The 17445-nt window shown below is 37.1% G+C and overlaps 1 protein-coding gene across 4 annotated transcripts in view; it reads left to right on the forward strand.

The window, feature by feature from the left end:
* LPIN1 (lipin 1) overlaps nucleotides 1-17445 on the forward strand; it is a 75559-nt gene that overhangs the window by 52295 nt on the left and 5819 nt on the right. For all 4 annotated transcript variants that reach the window (XM_084284826.1, XM_084284827.1, XM_084284829.1 and 1 more), the window contains 10 exons: nucleotides 220-407; nucleotides 1406-1499; nucleotides 2898-2967; nucleotides 5759-5851; nucleotides 7243-7319; nucleotides 9390-9534; nucleotides 10937-11085; nucleotides 12227-12313; nucleotides 14540-14692; nucleotides 16263-16377. In XM_084284826.1, coding sequence (XP_084140952.1) covers nucleotides 220-407; nucleotides 1406-1499; nucleotides 2898-2967; nucleotides 5759-5851; nucleotides 7243-7319; nucleotides 9390-9534; nucleotides 10937-11085; nucleotides 12227-12313; nucleotides 14540-14692; nucleotides 16263-16377 — 1171 coding nt within the window. The remainder of the gene's footprint in view (nucleotides 1-219; nucleotides 408-1405; nucleotides 1500-2897; nucleotides 2968-5758; nucleotides 5852-7242; nucleotides 7320-9389; nucleotides 9535-10936; nucleotides 11086-12226; nucleotides 12314-14539; nucleotides 14693-16262; nucleotides 16378-17445) is intronic.

Here is a 17445-nt window from a genome sequence, read left to right on the forward strand (position 1 = left end):
AATGAGCTATACACGACTGGTTTAGACAAGTAAGTAGAAACAACCTAATTTGGAAGGTTATGTGAGGCCTATGCTACTTTGTTTAAATTTTATGGCTAAAACAAGCAAATTTCTTTTTCTGTATTTTTAAGTATGCATCAGATGTAAGCAGTGCATGTTGAAGGGAGAGAATTTGGGAATGGATATGTGAAGACTGAATGTCTGATTTTTCTTTTTCAGTGGGGACAGTGTACAAAGCAAGAACACAAATGACACAGGGCCGTGGTCTGCCAGTCAGTCTCCACAGTCTTTTGGGAGTTCAGGTGTTGACAGTGGTGTTGAAAGCACCTCAGATGGAATCAGAGATTTGCCCTCCATTGCCATTTCTCTTTGTGGAGGCCTTACTGACAACAAAGAAATAACCAAAGGTATTAAATGACCTTCTGAATTAGAGGCGTGTGCTGTCAGACGAGTTTTAACATCCTTGACCGAGGAAACAGTGCCCTCCTGCGGCTGTATCTAGGAATGTGTTGAGAAAATATTGTCCCTGAAATGACAAGTTTCATAAAATTTCTCACGTTTAAAACAGTACACTGATAAAGGACTTATAATTTTAACATATTTTAATAATCTGCTGTATACTAGGAAAATATATGGAAGTACTCGACTGTCCATGTCAGGAATGAAAAAGATCTGTAAATGGGGACATCAGCTCTGTCACCAGTTTCTTGTGTGATTCTTTACATAAATCATTTAGAGTACTCTGTGCTTGAAACTTCTAGCTGCATACTGTGAAGATAAACGGTTTAAAGCATGCATATTCTGCAGTAATGTGGAGGCATAAACCCACCTGATCCTGATGCTACATTAATTTCTGTTCAAAAGATAGTTATTAAAGCATTTTGAATATATTGTGATCTATGTTCGTTGTTCAAATCACCTGTAAACTATGGGAATTTTGTGGAAGGAGTAACAACTTGTGGAAAGGGTGTTTGTTCACAGATGTGTTCCTTTTGCAGTAAGCCTTAGAAGTGAGTATTAAGTTTTTGCTCATGGGTTTACGTATACGTAAGCCCACCTGTTCCTGATTTGGACAGAGGATCAGTGGAAGTGATGACAAAGTACTGTTTTACTTTGCTTAGAAGCCTGAGTTTCCTCCTCACAGTTACATCCCTAAGCTTTTACTTAGCTTGTCTTATGAAGGAGGAGGACACCCAACAGCTCACAAAGAAACCCTCAGCATCTTCTGAAATTGAGAGTTTTTGAACCTCTTGCTTCTATATTACTGCTGATCTCGTACCCTAGTAGTCACGGGCAGACTCTGAGTGGGAAAGCTATATGTCTGAGTTAATGCTAATTTTTTTAGGTTGTTTTGCCCCAGGAATCTATAAATGTATGATTTACATATGCATTTTTTTCCCAACAGAAGAGTTCTTAGAACATGCCGTAACATATCAGCAGTTTGTGGACAATCCTGCTATCATTGATGACCCTAACCTTGTGGTTAAGATTGGAAATAAGTAAGTATCTTTCAGGAGAAATGATTCTTACTGTTGCAATTAAAACATTGCTTGTGCTACTTCAGAGTGTTAGATCAATTTGACCATAGCTGAAAAATGGGTTTTGCACATTCATAGCATAGATTCTTCTAGAAGGAGTCATCTCTCTAGTGAATTCAGGTTCTTCTTCTTCCATGTACCTTTCCTCCTTTAAACTGAAAGAGCAGCTTCAGATGACCTGTCACAACTAACTTAACAGAATTTGAATTTCAAGAAGCTAGTATTAAATGCTAATGGTGTTCACATGCAATTGATAGAGTAAAAATGAAATAGGTTGTGAACTTGCTAAGCCTTGCCTTGAGTAAATTTGAATAATGAATATTTACAGGGATGTGGCAGTCTGCTTGCAGACCTTCCGTACCCAGCAGGTTGTCTCTATAAGCTGAATATTTTTGCTGACGTGCCTCTGTGGAGGCATTGCTTTTCAAGACTTGTCAGACTTCACCCACTCAATATGAGACTTCTGTTTCTGGAAGGCTGAGACATTATTTCATATGTTTATATTGCTGGGCGGTGCAGCACTATGGCCTATGCTAGATGCAGCTCTATGAAGGGTATTTTAACTTGACAGCCTCTTGCAGCTGACTTACTGTGTTTAGCGTAGAGAAGACATAATGACATTGTGCTGCAGTTAGGAGATAGGCTATCCTTAGTTATAGACATTGCTTATAAAAATCTGACGTGTCCAGTACATCCTTATACAATACTCTTTAATCACAAATGTGTTGGGTATATGATGACCTTGTCTCCTTCATCAGACAAGGATAACTTGAGAGGTGTATAGCTGACCCTCTCTGCAGTCTGAGGTCAGTCACTTACTGCTTCCATGCCTTAGTCCTCTGATATTTGAAGGTAGTGTTCATGTGTCTGCTGATGTGTTGAGAAGAGAGGAGCACTCAGTGAGGATCTTAACTGTCATGTTCTCTAGACAGATGATTGATACCACTGTATTAATCCTACTGTCTGCAATGTAAGCTGAGCTGTGTTCAGCACATCATAGCAAAACTATAACATCTTACAGACTCCAGTCCATAACCTTTGTATAGAGCCTTGATGCAGAAACAGAGAAACCTGCTTGTAAAAAATGTAGCTCGTGTTGCGATAATGAAGTACAGTAAGGAATGGATGACAAATACCATTTCTGCTTAAGGACATAGCTTCTCTTATGTTTCTCAAAAAGTAACACATGCCTATGAATATACCGTGGAATAAGGTGAGACTGCTGTTGCTGGTCCAGGCCAGAGTTGGACCTGAGCTAAAGGAGCTTCATGGGTTTAACGTACCAGATGATAAATACTAGATTGTGCACTAGAACCTTGAGATTACGAAATGCAGTAATTGTCTCTCTTGAATGCCTAGGTACTACAACTGGACAACAGCTGGTCCCCTTCTGCTGGCAATGCAAGCATTCCAGAAACCTTTGCCAAAGGTGAGATTGAATATGAAGGTTGGTCAGAGTGGGAGCTGTGACATTCTACTGTTTATTAAGTTGCATCATTCACTAAGGTAGAGAAAATGGGTAGTTTTACAACAGATATGCAGATGCTTTTGTATCTATTCACACATTACTATTCACTGTTATATCTATTCACTCGTAACCATTAAATTTGGTCTGTGAATAGTTCTTATTTCCTAGTCTAAGATCATTACAACAGTGGCAGTGACTAATAGCTATGACCCTGTAACAGCTGTATGCTGGCTTATATTATACACATTGAACAGTCCAATTACATTTTGTTGCCTCAGGACAGAAATACATGCTACTGTGAAAGTTTATAAAGGAGCAAGTATCAATATTGGCACCAACGTGTGCTATTTAGCCATGAATTTAACATATTTTGGATCCTACGCTTTCCTTCTGCCACTTGCAACCCAGCACATGTTTTTTGTTTTACCTATGTGAATTCAAATTCTATCTCTATTGCCATAAATTAAGAGTATTATGGGTTTTGGAGAAATTTTTTACTCCACCACCATGTAGCACTAAATCAGAAAGAACATAACCTATATATGCAAACAGGTAGCTGCACTGTAGTATCCCAATATAAAGTAAAATGATCCTAGAAGTCCCAAACATCTGGCAAACCTGGTTTGAACTTCAGGATGTTGCAGAGACTGATTTGTTTTGTGTTTTACTGCACATATTCCAGTAATCATCAAAGGTGGGATTCATCCCACCAAACTTGAGTGCCTACAGGAAGGATTGTAGTTGTACTTGCTGATCACTTCCACAGAGTGGTTCAAACCTTGTTAGGTGCATATCGGTCTTCACTGGGATCCAGATCTCTTGGCTTTTGCCTAGGAAGGATAAATAGAAACAAGTGGTATGAAATGTTTTTCCTATTGAGGGAAATAGCAGTTCCTTCAATCCTACTGTTTTTCTTAACCAGTTGTTTATTAGAGTTTTTGGTTTACATTAATAACGGAACTAAGGAGTTAGAATATTAAGAGACTTTAATCAAAACAGGATTTGTGAAGTGATTGAAAACTGGAGCTATTGCAAGAATCACACATGTTCAGCAAAATGCGCTTTAAACACCTGCCTAACTGTAAGCATGTACATGTGGCCTCACCACTGTGTCTAGTTTTGGACAGCACAGTATAAAAGGATATAAAACTATTACAGAGCATCCGAATGAGGGCTACAAAGATGGTTAAGGGTCTAGAGAGCAAGATGTATGAGGAACAGCTGAGGTCCCTGGGTTTGTTCAGTCCACAGCAGAGCAGGGCAGGCTGAGGGGAGGCCTCATGGTGGCCTGCAGCTCCCTCACGAGGGGAGGGGAGGGGCAGGCGCTGAGGCGACAGGACCCGAGGGAATGGCATGGAGCTGGGACAGGGCAGGGTCAGGCTGGGGGATAGGGAAAGGTTCTGCACTGAAAGGGTGGTCAGGCACTGGGACAGGTTCCCTGGGGCAGTGGCCATGTCGCTGAGCCTGATGGATTTTAAGAGGCATTTAGACAATGCTTTGAGACATAGGGTCTGATTTTGGAGTGATCCTGTGTGGAGCCAGGAGTTGGACTCTGATCATTGTGTGTCTCTTCCAACTCTGGGTATTCTATGATTCTGTGGTCTCATTAAAAGTCAATAGAACATCTGCTTGAAGTTGTCCAGATGTTTGAGAACCTCCTTAAACTGTAGCCGTTGTTCTCAATGTTATGTTCTCTGTAGCTCCATCTGCACTTTTTTTTTTTATACGTTTAAAAAGTTCTCAATCTACTTGCTCAGCTTCATTCACTTCTTTCTTCTAATATACTTCAGATAGCATATCGAAGGAGAACCTGTGGAAAAACAGAAAAGGGAGGCATTGTATTGTCTTGTACATGAGCAGAGCTCAATCTTCTCTTTTAACTGCAAACGTTTCTTAGAATAGTCTTTTTTTCTTTGTATCACTATCAACATTGCATTTTTATTTTGATGACTTGGTTTACAGTAGAGACTGTCATTTCATCAGAAAACCAGTAGCTAAGCACTTCTAGGGCATACCAAATGCTGTGGCCACTTCTATTGTAATATTTCCCCTTTTGTATTTTGCTTGCTCTCTGGAAGAAATAATTCAACTCTTGTTGTTAAGCTGCATAAGGTCCAGTCATTATGGTTACTGAAAGAAACTTTTCTCTACTGGGATTCAACTACATATAACCAATAGAAAGTAGCCAGGGTTTAAAAAAGTAACAAAAAACATTTCTAACACTGTCATTTAAGTTCATAGCATCACGCTAAACTCATAAAAGCTAGTTAGTTTTTTGCCTTTTTCTTAGTTGGTGATTAAATTTGAGCCTTATGGTTATTTTTAATGAGAATGACCATCTTGCATGCTGGTTTGTTACTGTTTTCCATGAGAGCTTTTTACGGAAGTGATCTTTTTATTTATTTATTTATTTATTTAAATTATTAACTAAGTAACTTTAACTTAAAAACATTGGTTCTTCATTCCAGACATTAAACTAATACCTATTTATGCTTTATTTTTCTTCTTTGATTTCTGTCTCTTTTTCATTTTTCTTTTAAAAATTTCATAAGTATTCATGCTTAAGTTACTTCAAAGCAGTGCTGGATACCATTAGATTTTGCTTTAGTGGAATTTATGGTTCACAGACAGTATGTTTACTTTTATTCTATTTATTATCAGTTACAATTGTACATTTGGCACTTTTTCATTTACATATATCAGCTTGTCCTTTGTTTTGGTTTCTTTTTATTTTACCACCCATTTATCACAGGCCACTGTGGAATCTATCATGAGGGACAAGATGCCCAAAAAAGGTGGAAGGTGGTGGTTTTCCTGGCGAGGGAGAAACAGCACTATTAAAGAGGTAAGTTTGAGAAGCAAGCAGTTTCCTTCTGGGTGCAGTGGGAAGGGTGGATACCATCATATTCATCCCTCAGAACCTTGCTTCTAGTCCTAGCTCGGCACTCAATTTGAATGAGGATGTACACATTAAAAGACATTTGAACAGGATCTGAAGTCTGACTTCAGAAAGCCTTGGATCAGATCCTACCTGGAATGTTTACTTGCAGTGTTTTGGTTCTGCATTTCTTTTCCTTATACTAACGTGAGACAATGTTATCTAATGGATTAAATTTGACTGGAAACTTAGAGTTGAAGAGCTGTGCCACCAATTTTACGTTTTTATGTGTTTTATTTACCTTCACGCGGTTTTCATTGACAGCTGAAGAAAAGAGATTTCTGACTAGAGTACACTGTAAAATTCAGCAAAATGTAAGATGGAAAACTGAATGTATATTAGTTTTAAAGCCTTTTTGAATTTCTTTCCTGAGCATTAGAATTTTGTGGTAATGGCCTTAAAGCTGTGAATGAACATTAAAGAACGTTATGGTGAAAAAAGCAAAACTTTGTATGAAATATTGATCTTCTGTCTAGACATATTTAATCTTTAAAGTTTGCTAATAAAACTGCTTCATATTCATTTATACAATTGAAGCTTTAGTACTTGAGGGGAGAAAATGACTTCTAATACAGTTTTATGGTTGTACCTCAATAGATGAACTTTTTAGCTTTGCGTGAAATAACCACTGTACTGATCTGTGGATATGGGCTTCAGAGCATGAGACTTTAGTTTCTACAGTTAACTTGAAGTTTTTAGAATTTCTTTCTTAGTGGAATTTTGCTTATCTATAGAGCTGTGTATAGAGCAGGTATAAATTGGCAATGGGAAGCGTTATTCTTTGTTTCTTTCAAAAACATTCACTTTTTAAAAGCCTTTCACTTTTGGGAAGAAATCGATATAGGTTAGCACCTCCTCAGGGTAAAAATAATTTGGAAAGTTTGATTTTGATTATTCAAATACCTTGAAAGGTAGTTTCTGTTATTTTTCTGGTGTAATATTTTGCCCTTTTAAGTGAAATCTAGCTATTTGTGGTTAATTAACTGGATAGTTATGAGGTTGATCCTAGAACTTCAACAGTGCTAGCCACCTGAAATCTGATAGTTCTGTACTTCTATGCAAGACTGAAATGTAATTCTTCTGAGTTCTATATTTGCATTTTTTTAGTCCTTTGCACAGCCTTTATTCTTTAAGACATTCCTAAAATTGTACTTTGCCTGCAAGTAAAGGGGCGTGTGTGTGTGTAAAAACCTCACTTGCTTTTTGCATAAAAGTTTTTTTGTTTTTTAATAGTCTATACAAGACAGAACAGGTTTTTCAGATATTCTGCTCAACTTCTCATACTTGTATTTTTGCAGGAAACAAAGGCAGAGCAAGGTATGAGTGGGAGCAGACTTACAGGAGAAGAATCTTCACAGATGAGCATGGCAAACAGGTACCCAAGAAGTTATCTGTACCTGAAATGAGCATGAGTTACAGTTGAACTGTGAAAGGAAGCTACCTCATATATTTTAAGAAAGAAATGCTGCATCAATGAAATATTTCGTACAATGAAATAAAAATGAGTTTAAGTGCAGATAGGAAGGCATGTCAGGGTTGCAGACCTTGCAAGTGTGCTTTTTCTAGTATACGGTTTGGCTGGTAGTTCTGTCATACATCTTACAGCCCTTTGACAGCAAACGATAATTGGAGCAGTTCTCTAAAACTATCTCTCTGGAGTTTTCAAGGAAAGATCATAGATGACCCCAGGTTGTTGTCAGTTCTGACTTGCTTTATGAATATTTATGGCCTGACAGTTTAATTTCTTCCTTTGTATCTTAGGAGGTTCAAGGGTCTAACACTTTCCAGGCTTCTTTTCACAGGCTATTGATAGGAAAATGGCATGGTGTTCTATTACTTTTTTTCACAGATTTCAGAATTCTGTTCCTTTGTGCTCCAAAGTAATTATACCATATGACCAGATTCTCTGCCTCAGTAGGGCTTTGTAAGATGAGTCTTAACTTGCCCCCAAAACTTTCTAGCCAGGGACAGGTCTCCTCCCTTACCTCTTTGCTGACTGACTGTAAATCAGATCTGACTGTAAAGACAGCTCATGCGTTCTGCACGTAGAACTGAAGAAGGCCATAGCATTCAGATTTAAATATGTTTTATTCCTATTAAGTTAAGCCGTGGGGTCACCTTTGTGAAACAAGAAGGCTGTTGTTGACATTCTTTCTGGAGATCAGTAGTTACACTCCAGGAGAGTGGGCTGGAAAAGGTATTCCCTGCACTGTAGGAGACTAGCTGTTGTCTTACTTGGCTCTGTTTTCTGAGTTTGTGAGATACATAGAAGGAATTGGAAAGGCTGATCTCCCTTTTCTGGATAATAAGTGACATTAAGGTCTGTTTCTATTACACAGTTGTTGGAAGATAGGCTTTAAAGTGGGATTAAGATTTCAAGCAGACTAGGTTCTGTAATTGGTGCTTGTTGTTTGTTTTAACTGATCTTACAAATCTGTTGATAAGAATTTGTTACTTGCAAGCAGAACAGTGCAAGTGGAATATTGAGTAAAGCTTTTGAGATCTGATGTTAAAAAGGATAATGATTTTTTCTTTAATATTGGTAGTCATGACACATGGTACCTTGATACTGGGTCAAGACTTCCTGTCATCAAAGAGCATCCAGGTGTGATGGAAATAAAAGCCCAATAGCTGATTGTTTTGAAGATGATATTTGAAGGATCTGAAAGGATATTTTACCTTCTCTGGGTGATAGATCTGTGTAATATAGGAAAACTTTCCCTCTGAAGAAAACTGACCCTAAAAAGAAAAAAATCAGAAAAAAAACGTTAGCAGAAAAATAAACATTTTTCTGCTGATGTGTATTTGAATAGAATTCTCTAAAGGAGTTCAGTGGGGTGGCTTTTTTTTTTTTTTTTTTTAAACATTTTCATCATCATATCCTGAATGGGGTAATCCTGCAAATCCTGGAAAAGAACAATCCAATGATCTAAAATTGCTCATTGAAAAAGGAGGAGGAGTTTTTTTTTTGCTAATAAAACTTTCATCACTTGGATTCTTTGATTAATTGCTAAATTTCTTAAAAAAACACACAAACAAACAAAAAAGAAAACCAAATAAACCCTAGCATAGCAACTCCCGTTTTATTCCTCTAGAACTGAGAGGTTTTTATAGTTTTAGTGTTTTATATATATTTACCACCATGTGTTATGCTGACTCAAAAATCTCATTAATTTACATCTGTTAAATTTAAGTGGTGAAAACTAGCATATAGACAAGTGAATGACTAGACGAATCCAACTATGAATAATGGGGAACAAGCATGAATGAAAATTCCGTTCTCCATTGATATATTTAAACCCATGATATGAATGACCTCCTGTGAGACGTTAGAAGCAGAGAATCAATAACTTATTTGGTGACTCACTGTTAATGCATTTTTAATGGTTACTGAGATGCATTTACTGACATGATAGTATCATTTTCTGTGTGTGCAATGTTCCAGAGTAAAAGATGAATCTTCTTCAAGCGATGAAGACCCTAGAGCTGCCAAACAAAACCTTGGGTCATTACAAACCAACTCGAGTCATCTCTCATTGTTGTCTGGAATCAGTTACAAAAAAACCCTTCGACTCACTTCTGACCAGCTTGTGAGTTAGTTTTACATCCTTGTCCTGAAATGTCATTTCTAATACAACAAGAACAAAACTGTTATTCAGGCTTGTAAGGTTTAATTAGTTTTTACTTCTTGCATTGAATCCCATTTCTTACTATAGTTTCAAAACAATTTTTTCCTTTCTCTTTTCAGTGTTACACATGAATGTTGTTCCTTTCAGTCCGTGTGTGTGAGAACTCACAGGTCTCTTCCCTCCCCTGCCCCTCCTTTCCTTTCCCTTCCCCTCATTCATAGACAGACAGGCACAGTTTTACATAAATACAGTTCTTGGTTAGTAACTTCTGAAAGAGCTGCTTGTGAACCTACTATGAGGCCAGGCTATTAATTTCTCCTGAGCCAATTCTCTTTCTTTGTGGCAGAGGCATTTTGACTAATGGTGACAAAACTGTTACTGTTCTGTGTTCTGCACATTCCAATTTGATTTGGAAAAATGGGCTACTTTAGAGAAATGCTTTTTGTTGTCTTTCTTATCTACAGCCAATTAATTTTCAGAAGGAAACCTATACGAGTAGTACAGCATTATTCAGGCAGTGAGCAATAGGCTGCATAGTTTGCAAGAAATGTAGATTTTTTCCCACGAGACAGATGGAATGTGTTTGTACTTTCCTGTATCAGACAGAAAGTAAGCATTATACAAACACACTGATACTTGTCTTGCAGAAATTAGCAGAACCCAGTACTACTCTTAAGTTGAGTGGGTGGGACTCATCGGTTGCCCATCAGTTCTTCTGTATTCACACCTCCTTTTCACTTTTTAACTCATTGAACAATTGCAATGAAATATAACTAAGAACACTTAAAGTATGAAACTCCTGCAGATTTTGTGACAGTGAATGAGCCTACAAAAAGAATCAAATCAGTTGTCTTACACCCAGTGAGTCTCTAAGTGGACAGGAAGGGCAGCAGGGTGGGAAAGTTAAGGAAATTTGGTGGAGACTGAGTAGCTCATATGGTAAGAAAGGTGGGTTATTATAGGCTAGAGATGTAGTGCCTTGGAACACAAATCCTCATGTAAGCACTCTGTCATTTTCACTGTTCATGGCACTTCTTGTTACTCACACTTCTCCCTCCATATATTTCTTTACCACAGTATGGAAAAAAAAATCCCTGTAGATTTGTATGAGAACCTTTCAGGATATTTTTTTCATATCCCTTACTGTGAAACAGAATTTATTGTTTGTTTCATTCTACTCTCTAAAGCCGTGCCTCATGTACATCACACAAAGCAAACCTCTGCTAACATTACCTAGAAAATAGCTTTGCTGAAAGCAATAAGGTTCAGTGTGACCAAGGCAATGATCATCTGTGGCTCTGTTTGCACTGTGTCCATTTCACATGCTCGGTTTGTTGATTATCTTGCTGATAATGTCTTGCAGAAAAGCTTAAAGCTCAAGAATGGCCCCAATGATGTGACCTTTAGTGTTACAACACAATATCAAGGCACTTGCCGCTGTGAAGGCACCATTTACCTATGGAATTGGGATGATAAAGTTATTATTTCTGACATTGATGGAACAATTACACGGTGAGTTCAGGGAGAGACTTTTATCTGCTTCTGTCCTTTGGACTGAAGCAAAAAGAGTAATTAATGGGAAATTTCAAGGCAACAAATTGTTACATTCTAGTGTTTTGTGGAGTCTGTGTGTGTGTTTTTAATCTTGCTTTAAAATACTGCAAGAATCATTGGCTAGATTCACGATTTCACAAAGACATATGCTACATGTGCTCATTATTTGTTACCTACTATTGTTTTATGATAGTATTTACTGTAGTATTGCAGGACCTTTCACTTTTTGCTGTGTCACATTTGTGAAGTACAATAGATTCACTTAAAAAGAAGAAACACCTGCATTCTGTTTTAAAAGGCATTACTGGGGCATTACAGTGAGGGTCATTTTTATCTAGTAGACAAGACCTTAGATTTCTTTCAAAGCAAACTTACCTATGTATAATTAGTCTTGAATTATTGTTATTTTTTTTTTTTAATCTGGGATGAATTAAAATACTTGATTTGAACTGAAATATCTTTTTTTTTTTCCTTGCGATTAATCAGTTGTAGGACAAAATGCTTTTCTGGTGCCAACACACATTAGTATCCCCTCCTTTCTGTTTTCTTAAGTGTCAATGAACTGAATGGGATCTACTTTTGTCTCTGTTATTGAGCTAACTGGACAGTAATTGAATCTCTTCACCATACAATACTATTGCAAATCCATCCTAAGCCACTGCCCAGTCTTTCTCTCTTAAGATTGTAATTTCCCAACACTACCTTATAGGTCGATTTGGTTTATTTAGAAAACATGCAATGTAAACCTCAAAAAGTATGCTTAATATCCTCTTGGCTACTAGGTAGGTCTGATTGATAGCCTATGTTCTGTAACTTCCATGCAAGCTCACTAGCTTATCCACACATCCTTATCCTTATCCGCACAAGACTGATTAAAACAACATAGACATATCAGTCTGTCTTGAAAGAAAAGGTAATAAAATCATCCTCTTCTGATTGCAGTTAGTACCTTGCAGAAAGCCAAATTAATTAGGGGGACTTTTATTAGCCTTATCTGTTATTATTTAAAAGCAGTAAGCTTTTGTTGGTGGTGGTGGTGTTTTTTGTTTTGTTTTATTTTTTTTTCCATTTCAATTACATTATTTTTTTCTTTATTCAGGTCAGATACTTTAGGTCATATTTTGCCTACTCTTGGCAAAGACTGGACACACCAAGGGATTGCAAAGTTGTACCATAAAGTGAGCCAGTGAGTATTCAGTAAATCTGTTCATACATCTGTGGCTTGCATGTGTTTATGCATTTGATTCATTTGCATCTAAAAATTAAAATCTCTCTAGACTGTTAACCTTGGAGTTTAAGAGCAATCTCATCTGAAGCAATGAGATACTACGATGCTTACACAGTATAAACATCTGCTATGCAATGTCACAAAGCAGGCTTTTCTCTGGGTATCAAGAGCAAAAGCCCCCTGCCAATGAGTAGTGATTGCTCTCTTAACCGTTCCAAACAGATAACATTGCAGTTCCAAAAACTTGAGTCATTTGAATGAGCTGTATAGCTGCAGCAAGTGGAACTTCTTGCAAATTGGGAGTTGAAACGCCATTAGCTTATAAGATGTTCATATACCTTCCCATCTCTCCATGTTGACAAGATTGCAAAAAAGTCAACGAGACCTGCTGTGAAGAGCCTGAGGAACTGGCTCTTAACCTGGCAACATATTTGAGCTGCAATAGCACAGCTCAGTAGCTAAAATACACTTGTGCCTGTTGGTCCACAGGAATAAATGTCTTCTCTGCTACTGTTACTGCTACTGATGGAAGGACATGAACTCATCATAATCACTTGTTGGTTGTACGCTCAGATACCTGAGGTGTAATGATGTTTTGAAATAACTGTTTTTCTTTATTGACTGTTGAAGAAATGTTGGGTAATAGCAGATCAGTGGAACTTTATCTCAGTTAACGTCATTAACATGGTGAAAATCCTAGTATGACCAGTTTTTTCAATAGCAATTGAGAGAAAAGGAAGTTAAGAGTAAAATTAATTGATATCTAAATGGGATCAGATGAAATATCTGTTATATTTTGATATCTGTTCATATATATGTTCACGAATTCAGATTTTTAGCTTCAACAAAAAGGTCTTGTGATTGTCGTCTGTTCAAGTTGACATTTCTACTTTATGCAGGAAAAAAATCTTGCATAAAATTCAGTTGTTCTTATATATTCAACCTACCACAATTGTCTGGAGAGCCTCTGGTACACATAACCACTGTCCTCATAGTTAATATGATTTGTTCTGTGCACTAGGGTTATAGTAAGGCTTGTTTATTGCTTCTTATTTTACATGGGTAATGAATTATAAATTATGGATGATGGAATCTAAATTATGCCAGAGACATTGGTCAATGCTTTTATTCTGTATAGGCATACAAAATTACAGAAAAGACAGGGCAGCCTGTGAATTCATGTGCTGAACAGTATTTGGTTTCTGTGTATAACTTCAACATTACCTTTGGTGAAAACGTTAATTTTTTTTTTATTTTTTATTTTAATTGCGCTTGTTATTTCTATGCCTGCCAGCACTGTCTATTGTTAGGGCTTTGGTGATCAAAAGCATTAGGGAAAAATGGATTCGAGTCATGTTGCTTTTCAAATTACCGAGTTAATTATGTAGCAGCTAGATTTTACAGCTGAACACTACAGAAATGTTCAATAGTTAGATTTAATGACCATGCATGCACTGAATACAGTATTTATTTCACAAATAGTTTCTTTGTAGGACTTGCAAAAGAAAACGCTATTAGGTTGAACTATGCCTGTTAAGTTGCACTAATGTCATTGGACTCTGTTCCATCATGACAGAACCAAGGATAGCCAGTGACTTTGTCTGAAACTTTTATTTCAGTACCAAGACAAGAAAGTGTCAAGATTACTTCTCACACTATGGTTTGCAGTTTTAATTTGCTCAGAGTTGAAACTGCATGTTGCTGCTGCACACATGCATGCAGACCAATCTTTTCTTCCCCTGTCATCTTCACCCCTCTCCCCAAAACCCTCTCCAAAGGGGCCCAAAAGGCAGGAGTGTAGCATTGTTAATTTAGCAAAGGTTAATATGCTGTTGTCTGCTATATGCCAAGTGTTTTCCTCTTGGCAGATATCATTTCAGTTAATTCTAAGGTCTATGGTTTTAGTGTGCAGGGGTGGATAACAACCTGTATGAAGTCATGAAAAGACCAGGGGTAAATGAACCCTCTCTAGGTGTAAATCATAAACTGTAGTAGAGCCAGACAGAATTTAGTTATCCAGCATTCTGAAATAAACATTTTTATTCATTTTAAATAGGTGTAGGTTAAACATGTCTGTTTTAACCATTATGATTGATTTGTGCAAAAACAAACTCACAATTATTAATGTCAAAACACCTGCTTTATTTTTTTTACAGTAATTTCTTCTTTCACTTCTGTTCACAGAAATGGATATAAATTTTTGTATTGCTCAGCACGTGCTATTGGGATGGCAGGCATGACCAGAGGATACTTGCACTGGGTCAATGAACGGGGAACTGTGCTGCCTCAAGGGCCAGTGCTGCTGAGTCCGAGCAGCTTATTCTCAGCTTTGCACAGGTACTGCAATATCACCTTTATGCTGAAAGAAACTTGGAGGCTGAACTCTCAGCTTTTTTTTTTTTTTTTTTTTTTTCTTTTCCTATACTATGGGAGCACTTTAAATCATTCGTAATCATTTTTCTTGAACATGAAAATTAAATGAATGTTTTATAGTCCGACTGCATTGTGATACTCTGTGGGGATAATGTTGTCCTTTCTAGGTGTTGATTTGTAACAAGTGAATCCTAATAGCACAGATCATGAATATTGTACCTTCTTCCTAATTCAGTGAGGCATGTCAAGTGATTACTGAAAATATTTTAAGATGTTAAAAGCTGCTGTGACAGAATTTCATTAGAATTTTTAATGATAGGTTGTTCAGATGCTCTTCTGATTGAGTGACATGCAGGCTGTCTTACCAGTTATGTTCTAAATATAAGAGAACGTAGAGGCTTTCAGTGTTCTTCTCTGACTGATTAAATAGTTTTATTGAAAGGGTAGGTACTGTCATCTTACGTTTTCCATATCTAGCAATATATTAGAAGTGATACTCTTTTTGATATGTTTTTTAGACTAAAGAACGCCCATTTTTCAGTATCCAATGTCTTAACTTCTGTTTTCTGTAGGCAAGAAATGACTTCATTGTTATCCATGGATTTATTAGTTGTGGCTTTAGGGGCTCTGAGATCAGGTGTATATGGAACTGGGGGAAAATGGTTGTCTTCCTCTTTTGCACATCCTCAAACTTTAATTTATATGTGGAGTTGCTATTCTGAAGGGCCGTATTATACTGCTTTGAAGCCTCTGTGCTACTTGCATCTTCCTTGGCATATGTGTTGGTGCTAGGATTCTGAGCTTCTTCAGCGCTTTTGTGTCATGCTGGTGTCTTCCTCTGTTATGGGAACTCCAGACTTTGCCACCTGTTCAGCATCCTTGCCAAGAGAAGCTGTTGTGAAAGGGCGCTTGCCCAGAGATGAGACAACTCCACTATTCATTAATGAATTCTGTATTCAGTAGGGAGCAACTGAAGAGAAATGGAAGATTTCTTTATTCCTTAACTTCTGCTAATTAGCAGTGATGGATGACCCTGACTGTAGAAGGATCTTAACAGGCTGAGGTTCTTTCAGCACATATGTTAATTGTAATCCTTTAATTTAAAAGGAGAAAAAAAAAAAGGTGGAAAAAAAAACCACCATGCACAGTGAGAGCTAATATAATCTATGAATCATTCTTCAGTTCTCAGGAAGTGGTTTACTTAATAACAATTTATGTCTTAAGATTTTATTTAGCCACTGCTCCCTGTAATCAACCATCTTTGCTTAGTAACCATCTTTATCACTTAGGCTTCAATAGAAGTCCCCTTGTTTCAGAGGATTTATTTATTGTGCCCATTATGTAAGCTTGGGAATGCTATTTCGTCTTCATGGGCCTTCTGATTTCCAAATGAAGATTTATTGGAGAAAGGTGGGGGCCTGATAGGAATATCCAGCTAGGTAAAAATGTTGAATAAAGAAAGTAAATTGGTTTATGCTATATTTCATATGTATATTTCACCTTTTTATTTTATTTTATTTTTATATCATTTCAGGGAAGTGATAGAAAAGAAGCCAGAAAAATTCAAAGTTCAGTGTCTGACAGACATAAAAAATTTGTTTTATCCTAACACAGAACCCTTTTATGCTGCTTTTGGAAACAGACCTGCTGTAAGTAATCGCTGAAATTTATGTCTTTTACAGAGAACAGAAAGGTTGCTATTATTTCGTGATTTTGTTACATTAGAACTTAGAAGCTTTAAATAGGACTTAAGAATATTTGATTAGGCCTCATACAAAGGATAATATAAAGGTTCTTCCAGAAAGATCTCACCATGTAGGATGCAGAGGTAGAAGAGAAACAAAGTAACTACATTACATCTGCATAAGTTAGCATAATAAGAAATACTGATTGAAATCCTAACTACATAAAAGATCTTTAAACTTGTGTGAAAACACTGATCCCATTTTAGTGATCCCGTTTTATCCCATACTGATACAGCGCCGATGAGTTACTTCTGGACAGACACAAAATCCTTCAGATGAATATCAGTGGGACTTCAAACCCTAAGTACATCCAGAAGGATTTGGATGTCCCACTAAAATTGAACAGTTAACTTTGAAGTCCCTGATACTGAGAGGAAAAGTGAGGTCTCTCTCACCTATTTGAAGACTACAGAATTGGGCTATAGGCTTTACTTAGTCTCTTTTAGGCCCAAAGGACATATACTTTTATGCATCCACAAAAGGCAACAGTCTCAGACATGCTGAGACCTGAGGAGCATGGAATAGATCTCAGCTGTAGCTGCTTGGAACTGTAAGACCTTAGACATGTCCACTGGCAAAAACATTGATAGCCTGAGGAAATCACAAGTATAAATATGGACACTAGCTATTGCCAGTGTGAAAGTGAACATTTGGAGACTGAGCATTTTTAGATGCCTAAATGTTGGACAGAAGTGCCTGGCAAGATATTTTGGCTCTGAAACTGTGGATGTTGTAGCGACATTTGGGAGAAATCAGCATGTCTTTCTGTTGGAATTTGTTTCTACAATTATCTCACATTTTTCTTAGAGTTGTTGATATTTATGAGCAGTGACAACTCTTTCAGCTTCATCTTTTAGCAAGTTACATAATTTAAAACCATTATTAGTGAGGACAGGAGGACCTCACTGTCCAATTGCTTTATCTGGTTGTTATATCGTACACAGCTTAATTTTGACTTTCAAGATACCTTTA

Source organism: Netta rufina, assembly GCF_964035555.1.
Source record: "Netta rufina genome assembly, chromosome: 3".
NCBI lineage: Eukaryota > Metazoa > Chordata > Aves > Anseriformes > Anatidae > Netta > Netta rufina.